Source organism: Rhinoderma darwinii, chromosome 6 (assembly GCF_050947455.1).
Source record: "Rhinoderma darwinii isolate aRhiDar2 chromosome 6, aRhiDar2.hap1, whole genome shotgun sequence".
NCBI classification, from domain to species: Eukaryota; Metazoa; Chordata; class Amphibia; order Anura; family Rhinodermatidae; genus Rhinoderma; species Rhinoderma darwinii.
In genome coordinates, this window is record NC_134692.1 from 15328863 (window position 1) to 15356559 (window position 27697).

The 27697-nt window shown below is 41.5% G+C and overlaps 1 protein-coding gene across 1 annotated transcript in view; it reads left to right on the forward strand.

Moving 5' to 3' along the window:
- Positions 1–27697, forward strand: part of THSD7B (thrombospondin type 1 domain containing 7B) — a 406197-nt gene that overhangs the window by 117247 nt on the left and 261253 nt on the right. The window contains exons 4-5 of the mRNA XM_075829232.1: positions 3420–3665; positions 14265–14428. Coding sequence (XP_075685347.1) covers positions 3420–3665; positions 14265–14428 — 410 coding nt within the window. The remainder of the gene's footprint in view (positions 1–3419; positions 3666–14264; positions 14429–27697) is intronic.

Consider the following 27697-nt stretch of genomic DNA (forward strand, 5'->3'; position numbering starts at 1 on the left):
TCTATCCTCCACCCAGAGGCAAAAGGAGGGCAAAAACGACAGCCCATGACAGGGCATTTGGCAGTCATGAGGAGTAGTAACTAAGAACATAGAGCGCATAAGACAAGCTGTTAATATCGTTGACACAGATATGTGTGGAACTTCCCAGAACTGGAGATATGTACGATAAGTGTCTGTAATTCCCACGAGAGAGCACGGCCAACTTATCCTTTAGTCTCATTCTGGATGAGGCCACCACTGGCCACTTTTGCTTATAGCAGCAGGGTACCCCACATTTCCAATAAGTCGAGGCCTAGAGGTGGAACCCGACTTATCAGATATTTCTGTATTATATCCTGTGCATATGCCAATTAATGTCTAAAATGGGAAAACCCTTTAAATGTAGTGTCCTTTTCCCAGGCAACACTACAGTTTTTCTTACCTTCTGCCTCTATAAATGTAATGTCCAATTGAGGACGTTGTGCCAAAACCTATCAATTAGACATCAGTCATTAAAGTCTGATGAGTAGGAGTAATCTCATTAACAGGCTGGTGCTGGTGTTCGTGGTACTCATCAATGGTGCCGTGAGAGCACTTGTAGGTTTCCATAACTCCCCTTCAGTTTAATAGGGAATGCACAGCTGCTTTCCACTGATGGATGGCAACGACGTGTGAATAAAGGGAATGCGTCATAAATTATATTTTATTTCTTATTACTTGAATGTAAGAATAGTAATCAATTGTTGTCGTTTTTTTATTTTTAAAAATATCCCTGGTGGCAACAATATTGGAGACACATACTTCCTTCTTGTATAGTCTGTATTGACAGTGCAGCAGGGTGTGTGTGCTTTATGGCAGCTGCAATGAATGGTCAGAAATGTATCTATAGACTAATACATTCTCAAGATGGAATAGAGCCCCTCCCCATGAGACCAGGGAGTGGCAGGGAAGCTGCATACAGAGCCTTAACTGTGTATATAGTGTTACTTTCCAGCAGTACAATAGAGCTGTCATCTTTCATTAAATTCCCCACCTTCTAATAATGAGATGACTCTGCTGAGGCTCTCCCAGTCTATACAACAAAGCTGAAAGTGAGCTGCAGAAAAACGGAAATATCAGCCTATTGTCTGTGTTCCACTGGTTCAAAAAGAGAATATTTCAGAAGATTTTTATATATAGTCACAAAAAAATAAAACACCAACAAAAATGTTTCAAAATATGTTTACGTTAAACTTCTGATGACACATTCCCTTTAAAGATGTATGAGTTTAGAAAAAAAGTGCTTTCTTTCCAGAAACTGTGCCACTCTTATCCATGGGCCACATTGTAGCTCAGATCCATTCAAGTTAAATACACCGCAATACCAGACACAACCCATGAACAAGAGTGGCGCCATTTCCAGAAGAGTGTGCAGATCAAAATGCAAATCTATGAGTAATTTTGATGACACTTGTTTTTTTTGCCGTTTAATTTTTCCTTGAATAAAAAAGATAAAAGTTTCTGCCTTCCGTACTGGGTGTCTCCCCAACACGTGATCGCAGCTGCAGTATTGGGATACGTACACTTTATGCAAATTTGTACGCTTTAACTACATACATATATGAATTTAATAAACAAAAGAGGCACTCATGAAATGTATCTCCCCAAAACAACTTGAATGCTAATAATATGTAACTTTGTAAAATTATTATCGATATCTTTTTTTTATTAGAGACATGTAAGGGTATGTTCACACGTAGTCAACAAAAACGTCTGAAAATCCAGAGCTGTTTTCAAGGGAAAACAGACCCTGCTTTTCAGACGGTTTTTTACCAACTCGCATTTTTCGCGGTGTTTTTCGCGCCGTTTTCGCGGCGTTTTTTACGTCCGTTTTTGGAGCTGTTTTCATTGGAGTCTATGAGAAAACAGCTCCAAAAACGTCCAAAGAAGTGTCCTGCACTTCTTTTGACGAGGCTGTATTTTTACGCGTCGTCGTTTGACAGCTGTCAAACGACGATGCGTAAATAACAGGTCGTCTGCACAGTACGTCGGCAAACCCATTCAAATGAATGGGCAGATGTTTGCCGACGTATTGTAGCCCTATTTTCAGACGTAAAACGAGGCATAATACGCCTCGTTTACGTCTGAAATTTGGCCGTGTGAACATACCCTAAAGGAAAAACATCATGACGTGTCATTTTTGGAGAACTTAACGGCTATGAACACCTTTGAAGATTTCTTTTTTACTAAAATAATTTATTATAGTGTTTATGCAACTTTGTGATTGGCTCTCGTTAAAAAATTTTTTTTACTTTTTGAGATGCAGCTTCTATGTATCCTGGTTACCTAGAAGCTGTATCTTGCACTGAAGCCCAAATCCGTCATTTCAGCGGGACTGACGGCTTCGGTTAGGATCTTAGATGTGATAGATAACAGGTGGTTCCTGTGGATCAGAGACACGCAGGACCCGCTGTCACTGAAGCCGTCAGTCCTGCTGACCTGACGGATTCGGCCCTTAGCGCAAGATACAGCTTCTATGTATCCAGGATACACAGAAGCTACCTCTCAAAAAGTAGGAAAAAAAAATGTTTAATAAAAACAAATTAAAGTTGCACTAAACACTGTAATTTATTGTTTTAATAAAAAAAAAAGTATTCAAAAGTGTGCATAGCATTTAAAGCACTTCAATATTTTTGCCACTAGGGGGCGCTTTAGAGTTTTGCGTTACATGTGCCTGAAAGAAAGCACTTTGGGGCAGTTTTACTAAGATTTAGAAAGCATCAACTTAGACCAGGCAGTCTAAAATTGGGCCAAATTTATCACAGAGGTGCATGCCAGATTACCAATTTGACGCACGCATCTTGCTATACACGCTAGACAATTTTCTCTTCCTTACACCATCTCTTGGTTGTATTAGTTTTCGTTTGGGCACTTTGGTGAGTTTAAGCCGCGCCCATTCCCGCAGAGCCACACCAATTTCTAGACCATTTTTTAAAGTGTCCAGTGAGGTGCAAAAATCTGTTCTCAAATTAGTCTAAACTGAAATGCGCCAAACTACACCTAATTGCGCCAGAATTTGGCGCATTTTAAGACACATTATGGATGCAGACACAGTAGTAAATCTGTCCCTTTGTGCTCTCCATTCCTCATGGCATGCTTTCTCTTAACAGCGCACCATGTGGTCAAGTATGGTATTGCAGTTAAAATGAAATGGTTTCATGGAAATCATTGAAGTGCAGAATTACTTTATTAGAACAGAATATATTTATGATGTCATCACTTCCGTCAGAAATCCCAAATAAGGTGTTTATTCTTCATTTAAGAATAGTAGTTGGAGTTATTTAAATCATTCCCTGTTGTCCCTTGAATTATTATTGTAATGATTAAATAATACAATGTGACATAATACGTAAGTACTAAAGGACAATACATAAAGTAATTGCTATAATTTGTCGTCCTAGCATCTGCACTCAGGACAACATGCCTCTACATTACCAGTCGTGTATGATGACAAAAGACTGTGAAGTATCAGGGTGGTCTGAATGGAGTGTCTGTTCTAAGTCCTGTCAGTCGGAAGGGACCATTCTTGGACTGCGGAGCAGGAGGAGGAACGTCAAGCACATGGCCATTGGAGGGGGGAAACCCTGTCCGGCACTGGAAGAAGCGGGGGCATGTGAAACAGGAGGACGTCAGCCTCCATGTCTTGGGTACGTCGCTTTTTATCTAGGTCCCATGCTACCTCCTGTTTTAACTTCGTCCCATGTGGCTTCTATGAGGCCCTTGTAGAGTGAGTCCTCAGCCCTATTTAGTCCCATCTTCTTTGCTACTGGATGATGATAATCCCTGAAAGTCTCCCCTATACAGAGAAACTGTAGGGTATAGAGGGGAAACAACGTCAAGCACTTCTGTCCGTAGTGGAAAAACCCAGTGCTATAATGGGGGGCACCATTTGTTCTCAGCTCTTCTATGTACACCACTGACTACTGCTTACAGCTTATTATAGACCTATAGCTTTATAATTTCATGTGAAAGTTGCCGGCAGATTAAATATTGACTACATGTCCCTATGTCTCATATATATTATTTATATTGAGCATCAATTAAATTGTTTACTCGCAGCCAATAAAACAGCAGTTTCAGATATTGTGTAGTGAATACAATGAAAATTTCCTAAGTGTGATGCTACAGTTATACTCCATTTTTTAAAGGGACACTCCAAGAAGACTTGATAAGCTGTGATATGCCTAGTGCATGGAGTGAAGAGGCGGTGCATGACTTATATATATTTTCTAAGCCTCTGAGTCATTCACCGCACTCTCGGCCCTGCCCTAAGCATAAGGAGAGGGGAATGTATCAAGAGGCACACGCCATAGTTGTGCAAAAATTTGCGTCTTTTTACTTTCCTTGCCACTCAAAAAGTGTAGAGAAATGGGTGACATGGTTCAGCTGAAGAGGAGGGTCCTCCCTGGAACGACACATTTATCATATCCCACGGACAGCCAAAAATATGCTAAATATATTAAGAGGTATAATTCTCTTATTACCTTTGGTTCATTTACCGCCGGCATAAATACGTTTAAGACTGCCATTTTAGGAGTGTTCCTTTACGTTTTACACTAGTTGTGTTTGACTTGACTCGCATGGAGCCCCAATGTCGTCCGTTTTCCTTCTTGATATAGATGCTCCTTTTTGATGGAGTTTTTTTTTCGTGCTCCTTCATTTCTTAGACCTTCTTATTGTATAATCTAACATCGAGAACAGATTTGCAATAGGATAGTCAAAGACTTCCAATTAAACTCTTCCCTATCATGTAAAGAAATGTCAAATCAGTCAGATGGTTCATCTGTAATGTTGAAAACACTTTTCATTTAATCCCATAATAGATTTATATGACACGTCATCAGGCACATCACTCACATAACTCCCATTGATTTAATTTGAGAAGTGACTGTATTTGCCTTTTTATATAACTTTAAAATTAGCACAGGGGCCAATTTTCTTCTAACAATAATATGGATCCTGTTACGACTCTCCCATAAGAGGGTATGGTCTTTCCCGGTTGCATCTCATATAGTAGTCACCGATTGGCGGCAGGTGAGCGGTTAGGAACATCAGGAGCAGATGCAGATACGAAGTCAGAGGTCAATACCGAGAGAGCGGACAATGTTCTGACAAAGCCAAAAGAGTAGACAGAGAGGTGACCTGGGATTAAGCCGGGGGTTCAGTAACGCGGGGCGCGATCAAGTACCAGATGATGGAACCAAGACGATAGCAAAAATCCAGGGGCGAAGCGAAGGTCAATATCAGGGTCAAAATGCAAAACAGACAACGACTAGTAGCAATGTAAATGTACCTATATCCACAGGCAGTGATCTATAGAAGAAACTCTCCTTTAACCCCTTAGGGACCAGCCTATTTTAGGCCTTAATAACCAAGCTATGTTTTACGTTTTTCCATCGTGTCATTCAAAGACCTATAACTTTTTTTATATTTGCATCAACATAGCTGTATAAGGACTTGTTTTTTGCGGGACAAGTTGTATTTTTTAATAGCACCATTTTGGGGAACATATCATTTATTGATTAACTTTTCTTAACTCTTTTGGGGGGGGGGGGTAGAAAAAGAACCAGCAATTTCGCCAAATTTTTTTTGCGTCCTAAATTGACGCTGTTTCAAATGTTGTATAAATAACATAACTGTATTCAGCGGGACATTACGAAATGTAATATTTTCTAATGTTTTACTACTTTTACACAGTAAAAAAAACTTTTTACAGTTATTTATTTTTGTGTTGCCATATTTTAGGAGCCATAACTTTTTTATTTTTCCGCCGATGCAGCTGTATGAGGGCTTTTTTTTTTTGCGGGACGACTCGTAGTTTTTATTGGTACCATTTTGGAGTAAATGCGACTTTTTGATCACTTTTTATCAAAATTGTTTGAAGGCAGGATGAACAGAAAACAGCAATTCTGACATTGCTTTTTTATTTTTTACAGCGTTCACCGTCCGGGTTAAATAATGTAATAGCTTTATAGGTGGGGTCGTTACAGACGTGGTGATACCAAATATGTGTGACTTTTTGCAACTTTTTTTTTATAATAAAGCATTTTGTAAAAGGTCAAAGTGTTTTTTTTATTTTTTTTACTCTGGATTTTTATTTATTTATTATAAACTTTATCAAACGTTTTATTTTATTTTTATTAGTCCCACTATGCGATTATTTGATCGCTTTTATAATACACTGCAATATTTCTGTATTGCAGTGTATTACTGCCTGTTAGGGTATGTTCACACGCTGAGTCAAAAACATCTGAAAATACAGAGCGGTTTTCAAGGGAAAACAGCTCCTGATTTTCAGACGCTTTTTAAGCCACTCGCAATTTTCGCTGCGTTTTTCGCAGCGTTTTTTATGGACATTTTTGGAGCTGTTTTCCATAGAGTCAATGAAAAACGGCTCCAAAAACATCCCAAGAAGTGACCTGCACTTCTTTTTCGCGGCCATTTTTCTACGCGGCCGTTTTTCAAAACGGCCGCGTAAAAAAAACGGCCCGTAGAAACAGAACGCCGTTTTTCCCATTGAAATCAATGGGCAGATGTTTGGAGGCGTTCTCCCTCCTATTTTTCGGCCGCTTTTCGGGTGTTTACAGCCCGAAAAACGGCCAAAAATAGGCCGTGTGAACATACCCTCAGTGTAAAACTGAGAGACATCTGTTAGGCATTGACTAGCGGCAGACCTAAGGTCCCACGGCTGCCAGAGAAACCACCGGCACCCTGCGATCGCATCGTGGGTGTTCCGGTGCAGTGAGAGAGGGAGTCCCCTCACTCTAAAACCACTCAGATGCGTCACTCGCTATTGATCTGAGGGGCTAAACGGGCGAGATTGATACTGATTTCGATCCCGCCCGTTCGAGTAGGTCTGCTTCCAGCCCTCAGCTACCTCCGTATTTACTGTACCCGGAGGCATTTATTTATTTTGATGCAGCGCCATAAAAAGGCTCCTGTATCAGACTAAAGCCCGTTAGTGGCCGCCGTAAAAACACCTACGGGCGGTCACTAACAGGTTAATCCGCTGTCATGTGTGGCACTATCAGAGCACGCCGATTCCCGGGGTGTTAGCGGGATAGCAGCGCTGGTCCCAGTTAATAGACCAATGGTGTGACCCTATGAACTATTTTCCAATTGACACATATTTTTAAGTATATTATTGGACAGTCCCTTTAATACAGCTGGAATATCAGAGGTCTAGTTGTCTTCCATTGATTTCAGAGGACAAGAATTATATTTTTTAAAAATATTCACAATTTTTAATTGAGCCACCACTTTTTTATTCATCAATTGAGAAATATAAGAAGGGAACACTTGTCTCCAGAGCCTAAAGTAGCTTGTCTCCTGCTAATCGGCAACTGGCCCTTTTTGTCCGGATGCCGCATCAGTTTGAATTTAATCAGATTCTGTTTTGGTTTTTTTTACATCAAATTTTCCGTACGACATTAAACAAAATAAAATAGGATTCGGCTGTCAGGCATTTTTTCGCAGTCTGCAAACACAATTTTAATTTCCGCAATCTCCATTCTTCCCTTGGCTAAGATAGTAATATGATGGCTTTCCTGCTCGGCAGATAATGTACTGTAAGTGCCTAATAATGCGTTTTATCCGCTCTATTAAACATGGTAAACATTACTTCTCTTCCTGGAGGATGAATTTATTGAGAAGTTAAAAGAGATAACAAGTTATTGCGCTTATTGATTATAAATGAAAAGTTGTAATTTAAAAAAGTTGTCAGCGTTCCCTGTGTTTAAATATTAATGATGTGGGAGAAACCATATCTATGCTGAGAGGGGCTGCAAGAATGTTTTTGATTTTCACTTTTGCATTTTCTAGTGGAGATGATGTATAATAATGTCTATTGGAGGGGGGCGGATAATAGTGCATGTCAGGCACCCCAAAGAAACATCAAGAGCCACAGAGTGAGGAAACACAGACATAGACATTGTAGAATGGCATATATTGTATTTTTCAGGCAATAAAATGCACACCAACACAAACCCAAGTTATGACACAGGAAATAAGGAACATATATTTTTGGGGAAGTTTGTCAGCTATTCAGCTCTGTGTCTTTAAATAGCTGATTGGTTGGATTTACATATTATGCATAACTCCCAACTGTCAAGTAACACAAAAAGGGACAATCAAAGCGATGCGCGCAGCGCAACATTTTTTTTTCCATTTTAAGCCACGCCTCTAATCCCACCCAATCCCCGCCCATACACACCTGATTCAGCCCACACAGTATCATACTCCCATAGTGCCTCCCACACAGTATAATACCAAATAGCTTCCCCCACACAGTATAATTCCCTCTAGCTGCCACCATACAGTATAATGCCCCCATAGATGCCACCATACAGTTTACTGCCCCATAGATGCACCCATACAGTATAAAGCCAACACAGATGCCCCCATACAGTATAATGCCCACACAGATTCTCCCGTGCAGTATAATGCCCATACAGATGCCCCAATGCAGTATAATGCCCAAATTCCCCCTTACAGCATAATGCCCACACTCAGTATAATGCCCCCTTAGCTGCCCCTTGTGCCAGTGCCCATGTAGATAGTGACACAGTGCCCATGTAGATAGTGCCCATGTACATAGCGCCACACTGTCCCCTGTAGATAGTGCCCCTATATAGTGCCACAGTGTCCATGTAGATAGTGTCCATGTAGATAGCGTCATTGGGACTCCCTCTATGAGCGGAATCCCCAGCCAGAGCATATGCCGGAGATTCTGCTCCTAGAGGGAAGCCCTGATGTCACTGCCCATATATGGACAGTGATGTCAGTAGCTACTCCATGAGCTGAATCCCCGTTGCCGACTCTGTCTGGGGATTCCGCACCAAGAGGAGCCACTGACGTCAATGTCCATATATGGACAGTGACCTCAGGGATTTCCTCTAGGAGCGGAATCCCCGGCCAGATCAGCAGCAATGTGGATTCCGCTCAAGGAGTAGCCACTAATTCTGAAGCAGGGAACCATCAGCTCCCTGCTTCAGAATTCGTTCAGAGCAGAGGGAGCGCCTCCGCTCATTGAGGACTCCCCCGGCACAGCGCTACTTTAAGCGCTGTGCTCGGGGAAGCCCTTGGCGGTACTGCCCATATATGAACAGTGACGTCAGTGGTTACTCCTTGAGCGGAATCCCCGTTGCCAATGATCTGGCCGGGGATTCCGCTCCAGGAGTAGCCACTGAAGTCACTATCCATACATGGACAGTAACGTCAGGGCTTCCCCGAGCACAGCGCTTAAAGTAGTGCTGTGCCCGGGGAGTCCTCGGTGAGCAGAGGAGCTCCCTCTGCTGATGGTTCCCTGCTTCAGAATTAGTTTGACAGCGGGACATACCCTCGGCCGCCCGGGACTGTCCCGCTGAATCCGGGACGGTTGGGAGGTCATTATGTATCCCATCACAGCCAATCATATTCATTATTTTGTGATTATTATATATCTGTAACGTGTGGTATAAATGACAGGCTGCTCCCAGTGACTATTTTTTAAAAGTCAGGTTCCCCTGCACAGCCTCAAGGTTATAGTACAGATTGTGGAACAACAAGATTTAGACGTCTTACGGTTTAGGCCCAGAACGGGCATTATGTGTCAGTATTATATATCTACAGCAGTGATGATAACTTCAAATACCTGTCATTGCTTTCCTGTTAGAAACAGGTTCAAATTTGACCTAATCCCATTCAAGTCCCCATCAGTCATTCTGTATCTTGTTAATATACTTGGTTGACTCCACTCATAGTTTATTGACAGGTCAGGGAGTTTAACAGCAGTTTAATTATAATTTCCTTTGGAGTTGGATCTAATGGGCGTTTTCACCTTCTCTGAGCAGAACTAGACAACATATAGGTAAAATAATAATAAATGATTATAAATGATTCTGTCATAAATTACGTAGATAAAAAAATAACTCCAGTCACATATAATACTGGCCTGGGTCCATATTCTAATCAATAGTTGACAGTATTAGAATATTAGTTATATTCTTTACATAGGAGGCAGTATTATAGTAGTTATATTCTTGTATATAGGGGGCAGTGTTATAGTAGTTATATTGTACATAGGGGGCAGTATTATAGTAGTTATATTCTTGTATATAGGGGCAGTATTATAGTAGTTATATTGTACATAGGGGGCAGTATTATAGTAGTTATATTCTTGTATATAGTAGCAGTATTATAGTAGTTACATTCTTGTATATAGGGGGCAGTATTATAGTAGTTATATTCTTGTATATAGGAGCAGTATTATAGTAGTTATATTCTTGTACATAGGAGGCAGTATTATAGTAGTTACATTCTTGTATATAGGAGGCAGTATTATAGTAGTAATAGTCTTGTATATAGGAGCAGTATTATAGTAGTTATAGTCTTGTATATAGGGGCAGTAATATAGTAGTTATATTCTTGTATATAGGGGCAGTATTATAGTAGTTATATTCTTGTATATAGGAGCAGTATTATAGTAGTTATATTCTTGTGTATAGGAGCAGCATTATAGTAGTTATATTCTTGTATATAGGAGCAGTATTATAGTCGTTATATTCTTGTATATAGGAGCAGTATTATAGTAGTTATATTCTTGTATATAGGAGCAGTATTATAGTAGTTATATTCTTGTATATTGGAGCAGTATTATAGTAGTTATATTCTTGTATATAGGAGCAGTATTAATGCAGTTATATTCTTGTATATAGGGGGCAGCATTATAGTAGTTATATTCTTGTATATAGGAGGCAGTATTATAGTACTTATATTCTTGTATATAGGAGCAGTATTATAGTAGTTATATTCTTGTATATAGGAGGCAGTATTATAGTACTTATATTCTTGTATATAGGGGGCAGTATTATAGTAGTTATATTCTTGTATATAGGAGGCAGTATTATAGTACTTATATTCTTGTATATAGGAGCAGCATTATAGTAGTTATATTCTTGTATATAGGAGGCAGTATTATAGTACTTATATTCTTGTATATAGGGGGCAGTATTATAGTAGTTATATTCTTGTATATAGGAGGCAGTATTATAGTAGTTATATTCTTGTATATAGGGGGCAGTATTATAGTAGTTATGTTCTTTTATATAGGGGGCAGTATTCTAGTAGTCATATTCTTGTATATAGGGGGTAGTATTATAGTAGTTATATACTTGTATATTGGAGCCGTATTATAATAGTTATATTCTTGTATATAGGCGCAGTATCATAGTAGTTATATTCTTGTATATAGGAGCAGTATTATACTAGTTATATTCTTGTACATAGGGGGCAGTATTATACTAGTTTTATTTCTGTATATAGGGGGCAGTGTTATAATAGTTATATTCTTGTATATAGGGGGCAGTATTATAGTAGTTACATTATTGTACATAGGGGGCAGTATTATAGTATTTATATTATTGTACATAGGGGGCAGTATTATAGTAGTTATATTATTGTACATAGGGGGAGTATTATAGTAGTTAAATTAATGATAAATATATATTTAGTAAAACCTGTTATTCAATTAATGTTAAAACGGTTACCTACTTCTTACAAGTCCTTTATGTTAGAAAGGTCCCTCAAAATCACTGATCACAGGGTGTCCTGCTGCTAGGACCTCCAGTGATCAGCTGTAATCCGCAGGAGAACCCTGCAGCAAGTGTTTAATTTCACTGCAGCGCTACTACAGAGGAAATAAAGGGTATGTTCACACGGCAGCGTCTGTTACGGCTAAAATTACGGTGCTGTTTTCAGGAGAAAACAGCACCATAATTTCAGCCGTAATGGCAAGTGCAGGCGTCTTTCGCTGCGTCCATTACGGACGTAATTGGAGCTGTTTTTCCATGGAGTCCATGGGAAACGGCTCCATTTATGTCTCAAGAAGTGACAGGCACTTCTTTGACGTGGGCGTCTTTTTTACGCGCCGCCTTTTGACAGCGGCGCGTAAAAATAATGACCGTCGGCACAGAACATCGTAAGAACCATTCAAATGAATGGGCAGATGTTTGCAGACGGTTTTGAGCCACATTTTCGGACGTAATTCGAGGCTAAAACGCCTGAATTACGTCCGTAAATGGGGCGTGTGAACCCAGCCTAAGCATTACATGGTGCACATTCAAATCAATGGGCTGTCCATGGAATACGTGTGAATGTTGAGTCCTCCAGAGCAAGAGTAGCTCTTTATAGATAATTAATGAGGGTCCTGAATTAGGACTGCTCATCTATTAACTCATGATGCCCTTATGTTTTATTCTAAGCCTGACAACTCATGTAATATTAATAGGGACAGGAATCGCTTGAAAAGACAAACCCTTAAATCTGCATGGTTAAGCAATTTGTAGCTGAACTCTACTTGTGGGATTTTTATTGTAAACCCTGTGTTTGTTGGAAACAAATTCATTTGTCACTATATCACTTTGCCTCCAACCACTGCAAGTGAAGGGAAAAAAATAATAATGGAGCGTTGTAGTGCTGTCAGCATTAGTACATTTCCTTTAAATTACAGTCATTACCAGATCATCAGATTGAGCTGTTTCCTCGCTTAATGACACCCTGCCGCTTGTGATTCGGGAATCCTGCAGGTTCACTAAGAGGAAAACTCTCCGGCAACATTGTAATTATATGTTTGTATAAATGTTTCTCTAAGAAAAAATCTGTGTGCGTTTTTTACTAGAGAACAAACAAACACGGCTGCTAAAATATTAATTTGTAAGATGCCACATTGTCGCTAGTGAGGTCCACCCGCACTGTACGGAATATAAAAGTGAGCGAGGACTCCGCCATTAGCAGAGACTAATGCGCTAATTCTGCCCGACGCCTCGGATCATGTAATCATCTCTTGGTGGAAATTATAATCTTTATTATATTTGTTTATAAATGGACACCACTTTCCGCAGACTGGTGAAATTAATCTGCATTAGTGGGAGCCCCCAGCGGGCACACGCAAAGCCTGGGAACGGGCAGAGAAAATGAATACGGTAAATAAGCAATTGATATGTAATTGCAAACCTATACAAATGAGAGATTGTTAAACATCGGCGCTCCGGGACTGCAGTGCTGTGAGGTGGATTACGCTATCTCCAGCCCTGGTTTATTCACCTACTAGTCCGGAGAGTAGATAGGAGCAAGGACGGGGCTTCACTGAAACTTTTTGTAGTGCTTTTGATTGATTTTAACTGCTGCAGTCCACATGAATACATTGAGTTGTATGCAATCCTGTGGACTGCAGCTGTCACTCAATAGTTAAAATCAACCATTAGCACCACAAAAAGCCTAAGGGTATGTTCACACGGCTTATTTTCGGCCGTTTATGCCCCGAAAAACGGCCGATAATCAGAAGCAGAACGCCTCCAAACATCTGCCCATTGATTTCAGTGGGAAAAACGGCGTTCTGTTTTCCGACGGGCCGTTTTTTTACGCGGCCGTTTGGAAAAACGGCCGCGTAAAAAAACACCTGCGAAAAAGTAGTGCATGTCACTTCTTGAGCCGTTTTTGGAGCCTTTTTTCATTGACTCCATAGAATATCCGCTCAGTGCAGTTTTCCTCAGCAGACATTATGGCCGAAAAACTGCACCGCAACTGCATGCACCATATCCGCCCTGTGTGAACATAGCCTTAAATTTCATTGACCATGAAGATCGGAACACATTTTACATCCCTTTGTGTTAACTATGACAGTTGTGGTTGATTTGTACTTTCAGTGTGACATCGAATTATCGCTAAATGGGACTTCTATTGTATTTATTTAATTCCTGTTGCGTATATAGTGGCAACACATTCTGCTGCACTGTATAGGTTTCCATCACTCACATCAGTCCCTTCCTCCAATCTAATTTCCCTTTCTCAGACACAGACTTGGCTCAATTTTATTCGGAGCAAATTAACCTATCAGAATGTTTTTGGAGTGTATGGGTAGGCCAGAGTACCCTGAGGAAACCCAGGCAGACGTGGGAAGAACATACAATCTGTATGCAGATGTCCCTGGTGGGATTAGAACCCAGAACCTAAGTAACTGTGCTAACCACTGAGCCACCATTGTGCTGCTGGATACTAGATAGGCAGGACTACACCACTGGCAGTAGCAGAGGGGAGCGTGTATTATACACACATTCTGCTGTTTTTGACCGCTATATGCACTTTACCTACCTTTTGGCCTTGACGAGCAGTTTACCCTTTGTAGTCCCATTAGCTCTCATCCCCAAAAACGCTATAACCGTTATTGCATGTGTTGCAGTTGCTCTGAATTATTATTTTTTTTCTTCCAGCTTTGTTTGGAAAACCTCTGAATGGACAGAATGTAAGATATCACTGCTCACCGACTGGGACACTGCTTCCCAGGTGGAGGACGCAGCCCAATGTGGTGGTGGCGCTCAAACTCGTCAAGTGTTCTGTGCCCGACGCATCATGGAGTCTGGAACAAATAAAGAAGGTGAATGGGGTGACCATCATGATCATCATCTATCATGTTCAGCATTTCATATTAATAATAGTGATGTACTACACCTAATATGCTCAATGTTTTTGGACCCCCCCATGCATCAACATTCTCAGATCCAAAATGGTAATATTCTATAAGTTTGGAGTCCCATATGGGAAGTTTCTAAGAGAGTGTTCTGCATAAGTCATAATACAGAGATGTGCTTTAGATAATCTTAAATCATGTGGACAAGATTGAACTTTGGAAATGCCTACAAATTATTTTTTTTTAAATGTGGGTTCCGGAGCAGTATATGGGGTATGTATCCTCCTGATCGAAATAATTTAGTCAGACAACCATATGCCAAGAAACAGCTGTGCCCACAACATCAGTAAAAATTACAGCCACAATTCCCTGGCAACGGTCAGGATCGGAGAAATCCCCAATCCCGGGTTTTTAACCCCTTCTATGCTGCGATCAATAGTGATTGCAGCACCTATGTGGTGCTAATAAAGAAAAGTGCTCCCTTTCTTCACACTCCGTCAGCCCCGCCGATCTAATAACACCGGCTGACAGATTTAAATGGAAGGCCCAGGGTCTAAAAAAGGCCCTGGGCTGCACAGTGATTATGCCTGTTAGTTTATTACTGACCATCAGTCATGCATTGTAAACTTTTTTTTACAACTTTTGCTTTACTTTTTATTTATAATGCATTGGAATACATTTGTATTCCAATGTAGTCGTGCCTTGTCAAAAATTGACAAGCAGCTGGTAGGGCATAAGTAAGGCATGCCCTAAACATAATCACAAGACAGGCCTAGGAGCCTTTGTTATGCCCTGGGCTGATGGTTTTATATAGAGAGCCAATGGCCGATTTAAGAGCCCCAGGGCAGGTGATCATGCCCGCTAGAGAACAGCTTATAGGTACGCCCTAAAACCTGCCTGGCAGTTTTTCACTGTCAGGCAATTATACATTGTAATATGAAAATAATTTTAAAAAAATTGTTGCAAATTAAGTTTAAAAAAGTTTTTCTATAGAACTTACTAAAGTAAAGAAATAAAACAGTATTTATTAAATAATTAATAAAACAGGAAATTATACATATTTGGTGTCCTCATAAGTGTAATAACCGGTACAATAAAGTTGATTTGTAATTTTTAGAACAGGGCAAAGCCCAACAAATTAAAAAAGATGAACTGTCTTTTTTTTTTCACCCCCCCAAAAAAGATCGGTACACATTATGCTTTATACGGCCTCAAATTTTACCATATAAAATATAACTGGTCCTGCAAAAAACAATTCAGCTACGTAAACGCGTAAAATCTCCCCGAGGCAAAGACTACAAACCTTTGCTGCATCCTCAGGCTTTGTTCACATCACATTTGAGGCTTGTGTTGAGAAATGTTACCAATGTATCGTCAACTTTCCAACGTATGCCACTTTATTGGTATGTTCACCCAGGGCGGATACGCTGCATAAAAGCACACAGCCTATCCGCCCGGGTCACCGCGGGGAATTCTGGCCAAAATAAAAAAACAAAAACATTTCATACTTCTGTAGACGTGGCGACACGTCTCTTCCATCCTGCAGCCCGGCCTCCTGGGATAATGTTTCATCAAATGTGACCCCCTGAAGTCTGTGATTGGCTGCAGCAGTCACATGGTATGAAACGTCATGCCAGGAGGCCGGCCTCGACGAAGAAGCACAGAATTCTGGGAAAGATTTTTTTTTCCTTAGTTGTGTTTTTTTGTGGCGGAATCGCAACTTTTTCACCTAAAAAATCGCAACAACTGCTATTTGTTGCCGGTTTTACCTCCCCATTAAATTCAATGGACAAAACCCGCAACAAAAAAGCAGCAATTACCCAAATACAATTGAAATGCTGCGGATTAAAAAACCGCACCGCAGGTCAATTTCTGAGCGTTTTTTCTGCTTATCATTTACGTAGCGTGTGGTGCAGATTTGTTCAAATCTGACCCACTTTGCTGCTACTGTATTATGCTGCGGATATTCTGCAACAAAATCCATTGCGGAAAATCCGCAGTATTTATGCTACATGTGAACTGACCCTACAGGTATACAGTGGCATATGTAGCCCATAGATACCCATGATAAAAACGTATTCTGCGCAGTATACATGACTCTGTATAGGTAAGTGCAGGAGGCTATCCTTTCCTAAACCGACATTTACCCTACCGACAGATGCCAAAAAGGACACTCGTTGGCATCCGTCAGGTAAATGAGACCCTATGATTACATTCCACAAATGCATCGGGAGCTTTCCTGGCATATATATGCAGAACGTAGTCTAGAAACTCTATGTGAACGGAGCCTTAGGGCTGTGTCCACACATCGAGGACAATTTGCACACATGGCACGATTTTACAGAAATCGCGGCAAAATAACACGATTTGACTGCGATATGTGCACACAACCCGAAGGGTTAAAATGTTCTAAATAATACGAGTTTCACCTGTAAATGTAAAACAATTTTTTTGGGTGCAGTAGTAACATTTCCAATCCTCCGTCGTCCCTTTACTGCATCTAAACTGTGTAATTGGTTTACATTTTCCGAGCTTGTAAGATGAAAGTAGCGATTTAATACGGTGAACGCAGCTTTAATTAAAATTGATGGCCACTGGAATAACTATTAAAGAAACGCTGCTATGATCCATTGGGGCTTCTGCTAATCGAAAATTCTCAAATTATTAGACCGGCACAAACGTGATACATAATTTGCAATGTAAACACATCATCTCCCCGGAATCTGAGATACGGCCTTATGGGTTCATTAAATTATTCACCGCAATGTCTCTGAATAGTTTGTATTGTCAGATAAAAGGATGATCTGAGTGATACTCCCCGATATAAGCTGAAAGTCGCTTCTCTCTGAATCAGTGGGAATTGAAGAGCAGTTCTGAAAATAGAATGTATGGATTATATTACTAATCCGCGGCCTACAGATGTATGCAAGTCAATTATTTTGACACGTTCAATTAAGTCGCTGAAGAAAATTACAGTCACGTTACATCGAGAAGGTGAGACTCGTCTACGCCGTTATATTGTTATTTCGCTTTATCTACTTTGGTTTTAAGGTAGATTTCTTAAAGGGAACCTGTCACCAGCATTTCACCTATTAAACCAGCAACACCTGGTGGAAGTGGGTGAAAAATCATTTCTATGTAACTTATTCAGATATTTAGTGTTCCCGTACCGTATGCTAATGAGCATAAGAGCCATATCTTCATTCTTCAAGGCTTTCCGAGTTGACCCCGCCTCCTTACTTGTGATTGACAGCTCCTCGCCTCCCCCCAGCGCACATGAAATCTTGCGCTTGCGCATCGATGTCCTGTACTGGTGCGTGCGCACAACGGGACACCATAGCGGCGCATGCGCAGTAACTAGATTTGAGGCCTTGATAAATCAGGGAAGGGTGTCAGACCATATGTGACGGGCGCATGCGCGTTATCTCAGACGAGATTTCGACATTCGGGGCGGGCCCGTTTTCATCGGTGGGCGGGCATAAGAAGAGGAACGAATGAGACTGCCGGATTATTACCATAAAAGGTGCGAAATGTTTGCAGACCGTTTACGGTCAGAGGAAGAGTTTAGGAGCGGGGATAACAACAATATACTTTTGACTGCAGCGGCCAGCGAGGGGTGAGGAGAGTTCTATAGGTGAAGGCTGGTGACAGGTTCCCTTTAAAGAAATTTGCGGGACTGTTGTGACAGTGCAGCGAAACTTTCAGAATAAATTTGGTAAATGTGCTCCGCATAGAAACTGCATTTCACGTTGGGTGGAGCAACCACTGGGTGTTTACGTCATCGGAAATGTCGGGGCCGCCCAAAGACTTCGGAAGAGTCAGTGAACAGGATTCAAGCCGTGTATAAATGTAGTCCTAGAAAGTCGACCAGGCTGACTAGTATGGAACTACAGGTGCCACAGACCACGGTATGGTGTATCTTACATAAACCTCTGCGTTGTAAGCCACACATATTACAACTTCTTTAGGAGCTGAAACCAGACGACAAACCGAAACGCTGTGACTTTTGCATTGACTTGCAGGGCCGATTGGAAGAGGATGAATTCGCTGGCAGCCTTGAGTTCAGCGATGAGGCGACCTTACATCTCAGTCGGAAGGTCAATCGCCACAATGTTAGAATTTGGGGACCAGAAAAACCATGTGTCTTATCGAGCACATGAGGGACTCACCCAAAGTAAACGTATTCAGTGCAATGAGAAGGCGCAAAGTCTACCGTCCCTTCTTTTTTTGCAGAGGATACTGTCACTGCCCGCTCCTACCTGGACATGATAAAGGAATGGCTTATACCACAGGTAGATGAAGATCCGCCAAACGTAGTCTATCAGCAGGATGCTGCACCTCCACATTTCCATTTGGATGTTCGCCGATACCTGAATGAAACTCTACCGGAACGTTGGATCGGCCACGCCGGAAACAACCATTCACCACTGTTGCGCTGACCTCCACGATTGCCAGATCTAACACCCTGCTACATCAAGGACTCAGTGTATCTGCCCCCCCCCCAGCCACAGGCACTGAATGACCTGAGACAAGGCATCACTGAAACAGTGGAGTCCATATCTGAGGATATGCTGCACGCGTCTGAACAGAACTGGACTACCACCTAGACATCTGCCGTGTCACCAATGGAAGTCACTTTGAACATTTGTAGTGTATAGATAAAACTTGTACAGATAGTGTGTCTTGTCATGTTAATAAATTTGTGTTATGTTCTCTCGGTTATGAATACCGAGGCTATAATTTTGCACCATCCTTTTATAATCACCTTGTATTGTGGGAAAAAAATTAGGTATAACTTGTCATTTATTGATTGATATCCCTGCTTTGTGGATTTAGGAGTCCAGTGGGCGGTGCTACTCAGTGATTGACAGCTGTCTCTGCATGTTCATTCAGGGAAGACAATCAATCGCTGATTAACTCCACCCGCTGGACTCATAAACCCACAGAGCTGGGATTTCTATACATAAATTACAAGTTATACTAAATATTTTCCTTCAAAACCATTAGAACAATGTTTATTTTCACATATTTTATCTTAGCAGACAATTCACTACTTGTGAGACTTTTGTGGCCTGGCAGTGAATGGAAGCATTCTTAAAGGGGTATCGCAGTTTCCACACATATAGCTTATTCATCTTACAATGAAATGTTAGGCATTGTTTTCAAATTCTCTATGGTCATTGAATGGAAACCATCTTGCTTGTAGCCAAAGGTTGAAAATCCATTTCTGGTCATGTGATGCTCACACAGGTTCAAGTTACGTTGCAGTTACAGTACAGTTATCAGAGTTCTGTTTTGTAACGTGCTGAGCACCTGTGTGAGAATCACATGATTAGGACAGGTATCCAGCCTCCACAAGTAAACAAAGAAGGTTTTAATTCATTGACACATGCATCATATGTCCTAGGGGGCGCTACACTGGCGGATTCACTTGTTGAGAAGGATCTGGGTGTACTTGTAAATCATAAACTCAATAACAGCATGCAGTGTCAATCAGCTGCTTCAAAGGCCAGCAGGATATTGTCGTGTATTAAAAGAGGCATGGACTCGCGGGACAGGGATGTAATATTACCACTTTACAAAGCATTAGTGAGGCCTCATCTAGAATATGCAGTTCAGTTCTGGGCTCCAGTTCATAGAAAGGATGCCCTGGAGTTGGAAAAAATACAAAGAAGAGCAACGAAGCTAATATGGGGCATGGAGAATTTAAGTTATGAGGAAAGATTGAAAGAATTAAACCTATTTAGCCTTGAAAAAAGACGACTAAGGGGGGACATGATTAACTTATATAAATATATTAATGGCACATACAAAAAATATGGTGATATCCTGTTCCTTGTAAAACCCGCTCAAAAAACAAGGGGGCACTCCCTCCTTCTGGAGAAAAAAAGGTTCAAGCTGCAGAGGCGACAAGGCTTCTTTACAGTGAGAACTGTGAATCTATGGACTAGTCACCGCAGGAGCCGTCACAGCAGGGACAGGAGATGCTTTAAAAAAGGGTTAGATAATTTCCTAGAACAAAAAAATATTAGCTCCTATGTGTAGAAATTTTTCCTTCCCTTCCCTTCCCTTGGTTGAACTTGATGGACATGTGTCTTTTTTCAGCCGTACAAACTATGTAACTATGTAACTATGTAACTATGACTTCAGGGGGGATTCACACGAACGTGTATTGAGTCCGTGCGGGCCGCGTGGTTTTCACGCGCCACGCACAGAACAATACAAGTCTATGGGGCAGTACAGACAGTCCGTGCTTTTTGCGCAGCGTTTGTCAGATGCGCAAAAAGCGCGACATGCTCAATATCTCCGCGTATTTCGCGCATCACGCACCCATTGAAGTCAATGGGTGCGTGAAAACCACGCAGGTCGCACGGAAGCACTTCCGTGCGAACCGACTGAAACAGCGCACCAGCTGTCAAAAGGATGAATGTAAACAGAAAAGCACCACGTGCTTTTCTGTTTCCAAACATCCAAATGGAGTGTCTTTGAGATGAGCGAACCCGGACAACCGAACCGAACTTCACCGGGTTCGGCCAAACTCGTTTTGGCCGAACCCGGCAAAAAAAATTCCGGTACGCGACGTCAGGAGATAGTCACTGTCCAGGGTGCTGAAAGAGTTAAACTGTTTCAGCACCATGGACAGTGACTTCCGATCCCAATATACATGAACCTGTAAAAAAAAAACGAAGTTCTGACTTACCGATAACTCCCGGCTTCTTCCTCCAGTCTGACCTCCCGGGATGACAATTCAGTCCAAGTGACAGCTCCAGCCAATCACAGGCCAAGCACAGGCTGCAGCGGTCACATGGACTGCCGCGTCATCCAGGGAGGTGGGGCCCGATGTCAAGAGAGGCGCGTCACCAAGGACGCGTCACCAAGGCAACGGCCGGGAGGGAAGTTCTCGGTAAGTACGAACTTTTTCTTTTTTTTTAACAGGTTTCTCGATATTGTGTTCGCCATTCACTGTCGAGGGTGCTGAAAGAGTTACTGCCGATCAGTTAGCTCTTTCAGCACCTTGGACAGTGACGGGCGTCGACTAGCCTCATCTCTATGATGGCGGCTGCGCGAAAATCACGCAGCCGCGCATCATACACGGATGACACACGCAGCTGTCAAGTGGTTTTTGCGTGCGCAAAACGCCGCGTTGTTTGCGCGCGCAAAAACGCAACGTTCGTCTGAATCTGCCCTCAAACAGAGATTGCAGAAACTGTGACGAATTGACATTGAAAATATATTAGAAAATGGCATAACTTTTCATTATACAATCAAACTTGTTTTTTTTACTGACCTAGTCCTGCTTACAACTGCTGGGTTTGTTACAATGTATCAGTGCAGGTAAGGGTACGGCCACACGGAGTGGCCCTGACACGGTCGCAACGCGACCAACAACCGCGCTGGCACTATGTAGGACCGGCTGTCAAATACCTCGTTAACGGGTATTCCGGTTACATGCGCATTCGCACTGCCACTCCATTCATTCTCTATGGGAGCGCCGGAGTTAGCCGAGTGCAGTGTTCGGCTTTTTCCGTCGGTGCCATAGACAATGAATAGGAGGTAAGTTGTTGTAATTTGCAAAATTGTGGCGCCATAAAGGATGTATTAATTCATGGCCGCATGATTTTGCAGATAAAGGGACGGTTTATCCGCGTTAACATGCGGCCACTAACAGGCAGTTTGACAGCCGCACCAAACATGGTGCCGGTGCGGTTGTTAACCGCGTTGCGACCGTGTCAGGGCTGGTCCGTGTGGCCCTACCCTGAGACTTGGAATGGGAATTGTCTTGTTTAGACCCAGAGGCTGAAAATTTATCCTGCTCATGTAATGATCACACAGGTGCACATCTCGTTACCGTACAGTTCTGAGCCCTATTTTGCAACGAGCCGTGCTCCTGTGTGAGCATCAGGGTATGTGCACACACACTAATTACGTCCGTAAATGACGGACGTATTTCGGCCGCAAGTAGTGGACCGAACACAGTGCAGGGAGCCGGGCTCCTAGCATCATACTTATGTACGATGCTAGGAGTCCCTGCCTCTCCGTGGAACTACTGTCCCGTACTGAAAACATGATTACAGTACGTCATAGTTGTCCTGCAGAGAGGCAGGGACTCCTAGCATCGTACATAACTATGATGCTAGGAGCCCGGCTCCCTGCACTGTGTTCGGTCCGGTACTTGCGGCCGTTATACGTCCGTCAATTACGGACGTAATGACCTCGTGTGAACATACCCTCACATGTAAGTAAACATAGTAGATATTGTGAAAACTGAGGAATTGATACAGAAAGTATATACAAAATCTGTAAAGCATTATATTATACAATTATCAAGCTTTTTTTGTTGAAAACTTTCTTGACCTAGTCCTGCTCACATTGCTTAAAGAGGCTCTGTCACCACATTATAAGTGGCCTATCTTGTACATGATGTGATCGGCGCTGTAATGTAGATTACAGCAGTGTTTTTTTATTTAGAAAAACGATCATTTTTTACAGAGTTATGACCTATATTAGCTTTATGCTAATGAGTTTCTTAATGGACAACTGGGCGTGTTTTACTTTTTGACCAAGTGGGCGTTGTACAGAGGAGTGTATGACGCTGACCAATCAGTGACCAATCAGCGTCATGCACTTCTCTCCATTAATTTACACTGCAGATAGCGATATAGCAGCCACATAAACACCCTATAGCGTTACTGCAGTATCCTGACAATGAATATACATTACCTCCAGCCAGGACGTGATGTGTATTCATAATCCTGACACTTCGCTAACACAATCCCGACACTACAGCACAGCAAGCGTAATCTCGCGAGATTACGCTGTAAACTGTCATTTCAAACGAGATTACGCTAGCTGTGCTGTAGTGTCGAGATTCTGTTAGCGAAGTGTCAGGATTCTGAATAAACATCCCGTCCTAGCTGGAGGTAATGTATATTCATTGTCAGGACACTGCAGTAACGTTATAGTGTGTTTATGAGGCTGCACATAGCGATATAGCTATATCGCCATCTGCAGTGTAAATGAATGGAGAGAAGTATTTGAAACTGATTGGTCCCTGATTGGTCACTGATTGGTCAGCGTCATACACTTCTCTTCACAACGCCCACTCACTTGGCCATTAAGAAACTCATTAGCATAAAGCTAATATAGGTCATAACTCTGTCAAAAATGATTGTTTTTCTAAATAAAAAACACTGATGTAATCTACATTACAACGCCGATCACATCATGTACAAGATAGACCACTTATAATGTGGTGACAGAGCCTCTTTAATGGTTTGTTACAATGTAACAATGTAGGTAAGAGCTGGAATTTAGGATAGGAGAGAAATATTTGCTGCTAATGTCTTGAGCAAACAAGGAATTGCCATATCTCCCAACATATGGCTCCCCATCGGCGGGACGTTATTGAGCCACGACCATGATCTGCCCAGGAACGCCCACAAAACCTCATGAAACGCCCACTTTTGACATATTTGTATACGCGCCGCTCCCTTAGTGGTCCGTTTTGCAAGACAGTCCCGCAAAAAACGGGATGTTGGGAGGTAGTGATTGGGTAAACTAATATGTAATTAGAAAAGGTATACAGCCAGCCTAATTGAATGGTATTTTTTAGATGGAGTTACCAATGAAATGGTGGCTTGATATGAAAATGAAAAAAAATATTTGCAAATCTTAAATACTCAGCCGTGCCCGATAATCACACATAATTGACAGCTCTGACCCTCACTAATAAAGCTCCATAAAGTAACATATTCCTAGTTGGCATTTCCAAAATCATTTGCTTGTGAAATGCTCAAATGTCGCTAAGCTGTGGAAATAATTACGTTTGTACGACTGGCAAATGACTAGTTCATTTAAACGACTGTCCTACCCTGGAGATTGCTACCTCAGAGAAAGGATATATAACTTTATAACCCGATTCATTATTCCCAGCTGGTGAAAATGAAGCGAAAATGATTGCAAATGGCACAACTCAAACTTTTGGCAGAACATTGATATTAGGCAGTGGAATAATTTAATTTGATATCATCTGCTCAACGTATCTGGGGCTGAAATCTGCCGGGCAGAGTTTAGTGCTGAAAACAAGGTGGTTTTATTGAGGTGACTGCAATTCTCTAGCTGTGCAGATCGATCACTGAAAACAGATATGCAATGTAGATTTATAGTATCTGTAAGGTTGGGCATAATAAAATGTCTCTACGCCCCATGAATTGTAATTTACTGATATATATATATACACAGGAAAACTCCTTTAATCTGGTGTCCGACAATCCAGAAAGGATAATAATTTAGCACTTGCTTCGAGCATAGGAATGTAAGATATAGGGGAACACATAGAGGAGCCCTCTTCTATAGCTCTCCTGGGAGAGGAGAACTTGGCGCTTGTTTGACACTCAACTGCTTCCCATGAACCTTAGGTTAATTCTCCATGCCCTTGTTTGTAGGACCTGCGGAGATACCCCTTCATTGAGTTCACTTTTTCCATAACTGAACTAGGTATACAGATGCATAATTGGCAGTATAAAAAACATACCTTGGATATTTTTTTATTATTTTCTAATTATTTAAAAGGAATTTATAATGAGGACATTACATATTGATCTATTTTAACATGACTATGCAAATGAAGAAAAAAACAAATCTTGAGATATTGTGCCGCTGGTGGTGCTCAAGACCACAACACTAGACAACTGCTATCACATGGGTGAAGCACGCATCAACACTGACAGAAAACAAAAGCCACAAGTTACTTACCAGTAGATGAGTGGGACCGAACACCGAAGGCAGTAGAAGATGGACACGATACATAAATGGAGTGGATGGTAGATGAATAGCATGCAAGCAGTTAACAGATGAATAGATGGTGGCCAAGAATTAACAGACTCACTGACCCTATCTGAATACTATCCCACAGCAGGGTAAGACAACAGCTTGGCAGCAGACCAAATGCACAGGAAAGACAAACAAACCAATGGAACTACTGATCCAGGATACGTATAAAACCACTATACAAAAGCTAGATCTCTCAGAGGACCAACACGTCCCACCGTACAAACAAACACTAGACAAAAACAAAGTCACAAAAAGAATCTGGAAAAAGTTAACACATGCCAGAAAAAGTATAACCAGCACCTGAGTAATCCAGACCTGAAGTATATATAGGCCCAAAAAAGGTACTTCGCCCTAACAAGGCAAAGCTAAATGATGACCACATACTGATTCAGACCAAAGGCATTGCCTAGCAGCGGCCAAACAAAGAGATAACAGAATCATTGATTAGCACATTTCTGCTGCTAATCGTAACAGATATTCCAGTTTTCACATCATACACTGGAGAAGACACAATAGGCTGGCATTTCAGTTTTCTGTGGATCACTTTTTACCTTTGCTGTATAGATTGGGATATAATAAGCAGAGACATCTCATTGTCATTAGGGATTGAAGAACAGCTCTATTGTATTACTGTAAGCCTACATAATGCAATATAGAAACACCTTACACACAGATAAGGCTCTGTACACATCTCTTCTGTCACTCCCACATTTCTGTGGGAGATAGCAGTACTAATCACTTCCTGGAGACTGTATAAGTCTATGGACATTTTTCTGTCCATTAACTCCCATTTATTGCTGCAGATATAAAGCACACACCCTGCAGGATTTCCACCAACAATACAGAAAGGATGTGTAGGATGTGTGAGCCTCCAATATGACCCCGAGGTAAGTTTTTAACAGATTTGTAGTTGATATACTGGTGAACATGGGTTATCTATAACTAAAATCGATTGGTTGGTGGGTTTGGAATATATCCAATAACATGAGATACAGAAATGCCCTTGTTAATCTCATTGTCTCACACTGGAAGATAAACCCCTTATTGACCGCCCATGCGTGCAGAATAGCGGTTGCATAGGGGTACTCTGCAGTCATAGGTCTGGTGCTGTTAGAGACAGCTGAGCTCCAAGGAGAGTAGGCAGAAATGTTTTTTCACCGTTCCTGCCTTCTTGATCTGTGGATACAATAGAGGAAGCGGAAGTGCAAAGACAACTGACAGGTGACACTGCTGCTGGGTCTAACTAGTATAAATATATTGTGTCATATATAGTGGTCATTAAGTAGAAAAATATGTGCAGTATTAGGCGGGGTTTTCCCCCTTTTAGGCCACCTAGCCTTTATCTATTAAGTAATAACCTTCCCCGACCATCATCTATGCAGAGATAATGAGCTTTATACATGCATTAAATATGAATGGAAGATAATTGGTCGAAACTTCTTCAAGCTCCAGTTACTTTTATCTTTAATTATAAGAACTTTGATCCAAATTAATTGTTTTACTTGGATTGTAGTATGACCATTAAGATACATCTGGACTGTTATCCTCTCTATTATACAAGTATGTAATTATAATAGCGGCCCCAATGCCGGAAACGTATACGTCTATTAATACTAATTCTATCTGTGCTCGGTTTTAGAAGCTTCTGGAAGTATTTTTAAGTAGTCTGACCGTTTTGTTCTTTTGTCTGTAACCCAAGGGGCAATGAGTTGCAATGTATTGTGTTACTGTACGATAATATCCCACCAAATTATACCAATTAGAGATAAAATTTTCATATCAGCCTCTTGGGGCCGGATCTGTTATTATTATGTAATTGCTATATAGGAATAATCCTGTAGTAAGTTTTATTTTTCCGCATGATCTGCCCAGACGCTTTGCTGGTGGCTGTAGAATTTCTTATGAGATTTTAAATGGAGACGGGAGAAAGTCAGTCTAATGTTGGGAATGCGACATATCAATGCTCTTGAATGAGCTATTAAGAAATTAATCTTTTCCTTCTAGGGGGGGGGGGGAATCTCACATATACGACACCGGATGGAGCACCATATGGCAGCACATGGAGTCCACGCGGCCCCTAGTATAGAGTCAGGGGACTCTGTGTGCCTTCCTGCACAGGGGGAATCTAACTTGTCTAATTTTTTAAAGTGACTGTGGGGGCAAAAGCTTAAAATCTAGCTTTAACCCAAGAGTTGATATGGCCTCCCTTGCGCAGAGAGTTAGGTCCTGTACAAGTTCCTGGGCGGGTCATGACAAACTACTGCCCCGGATCTGAGCGTGCAGCCATGCCTACAAGAACACCCCCATGAATCTCTGGATCGGCAGGGACCAGGTAAGTATTATATTGGGGGTAAGATGGTTTAGCGCCTTAATTGGATTTTCAGCTTTTGCCCAGAGGGTCAC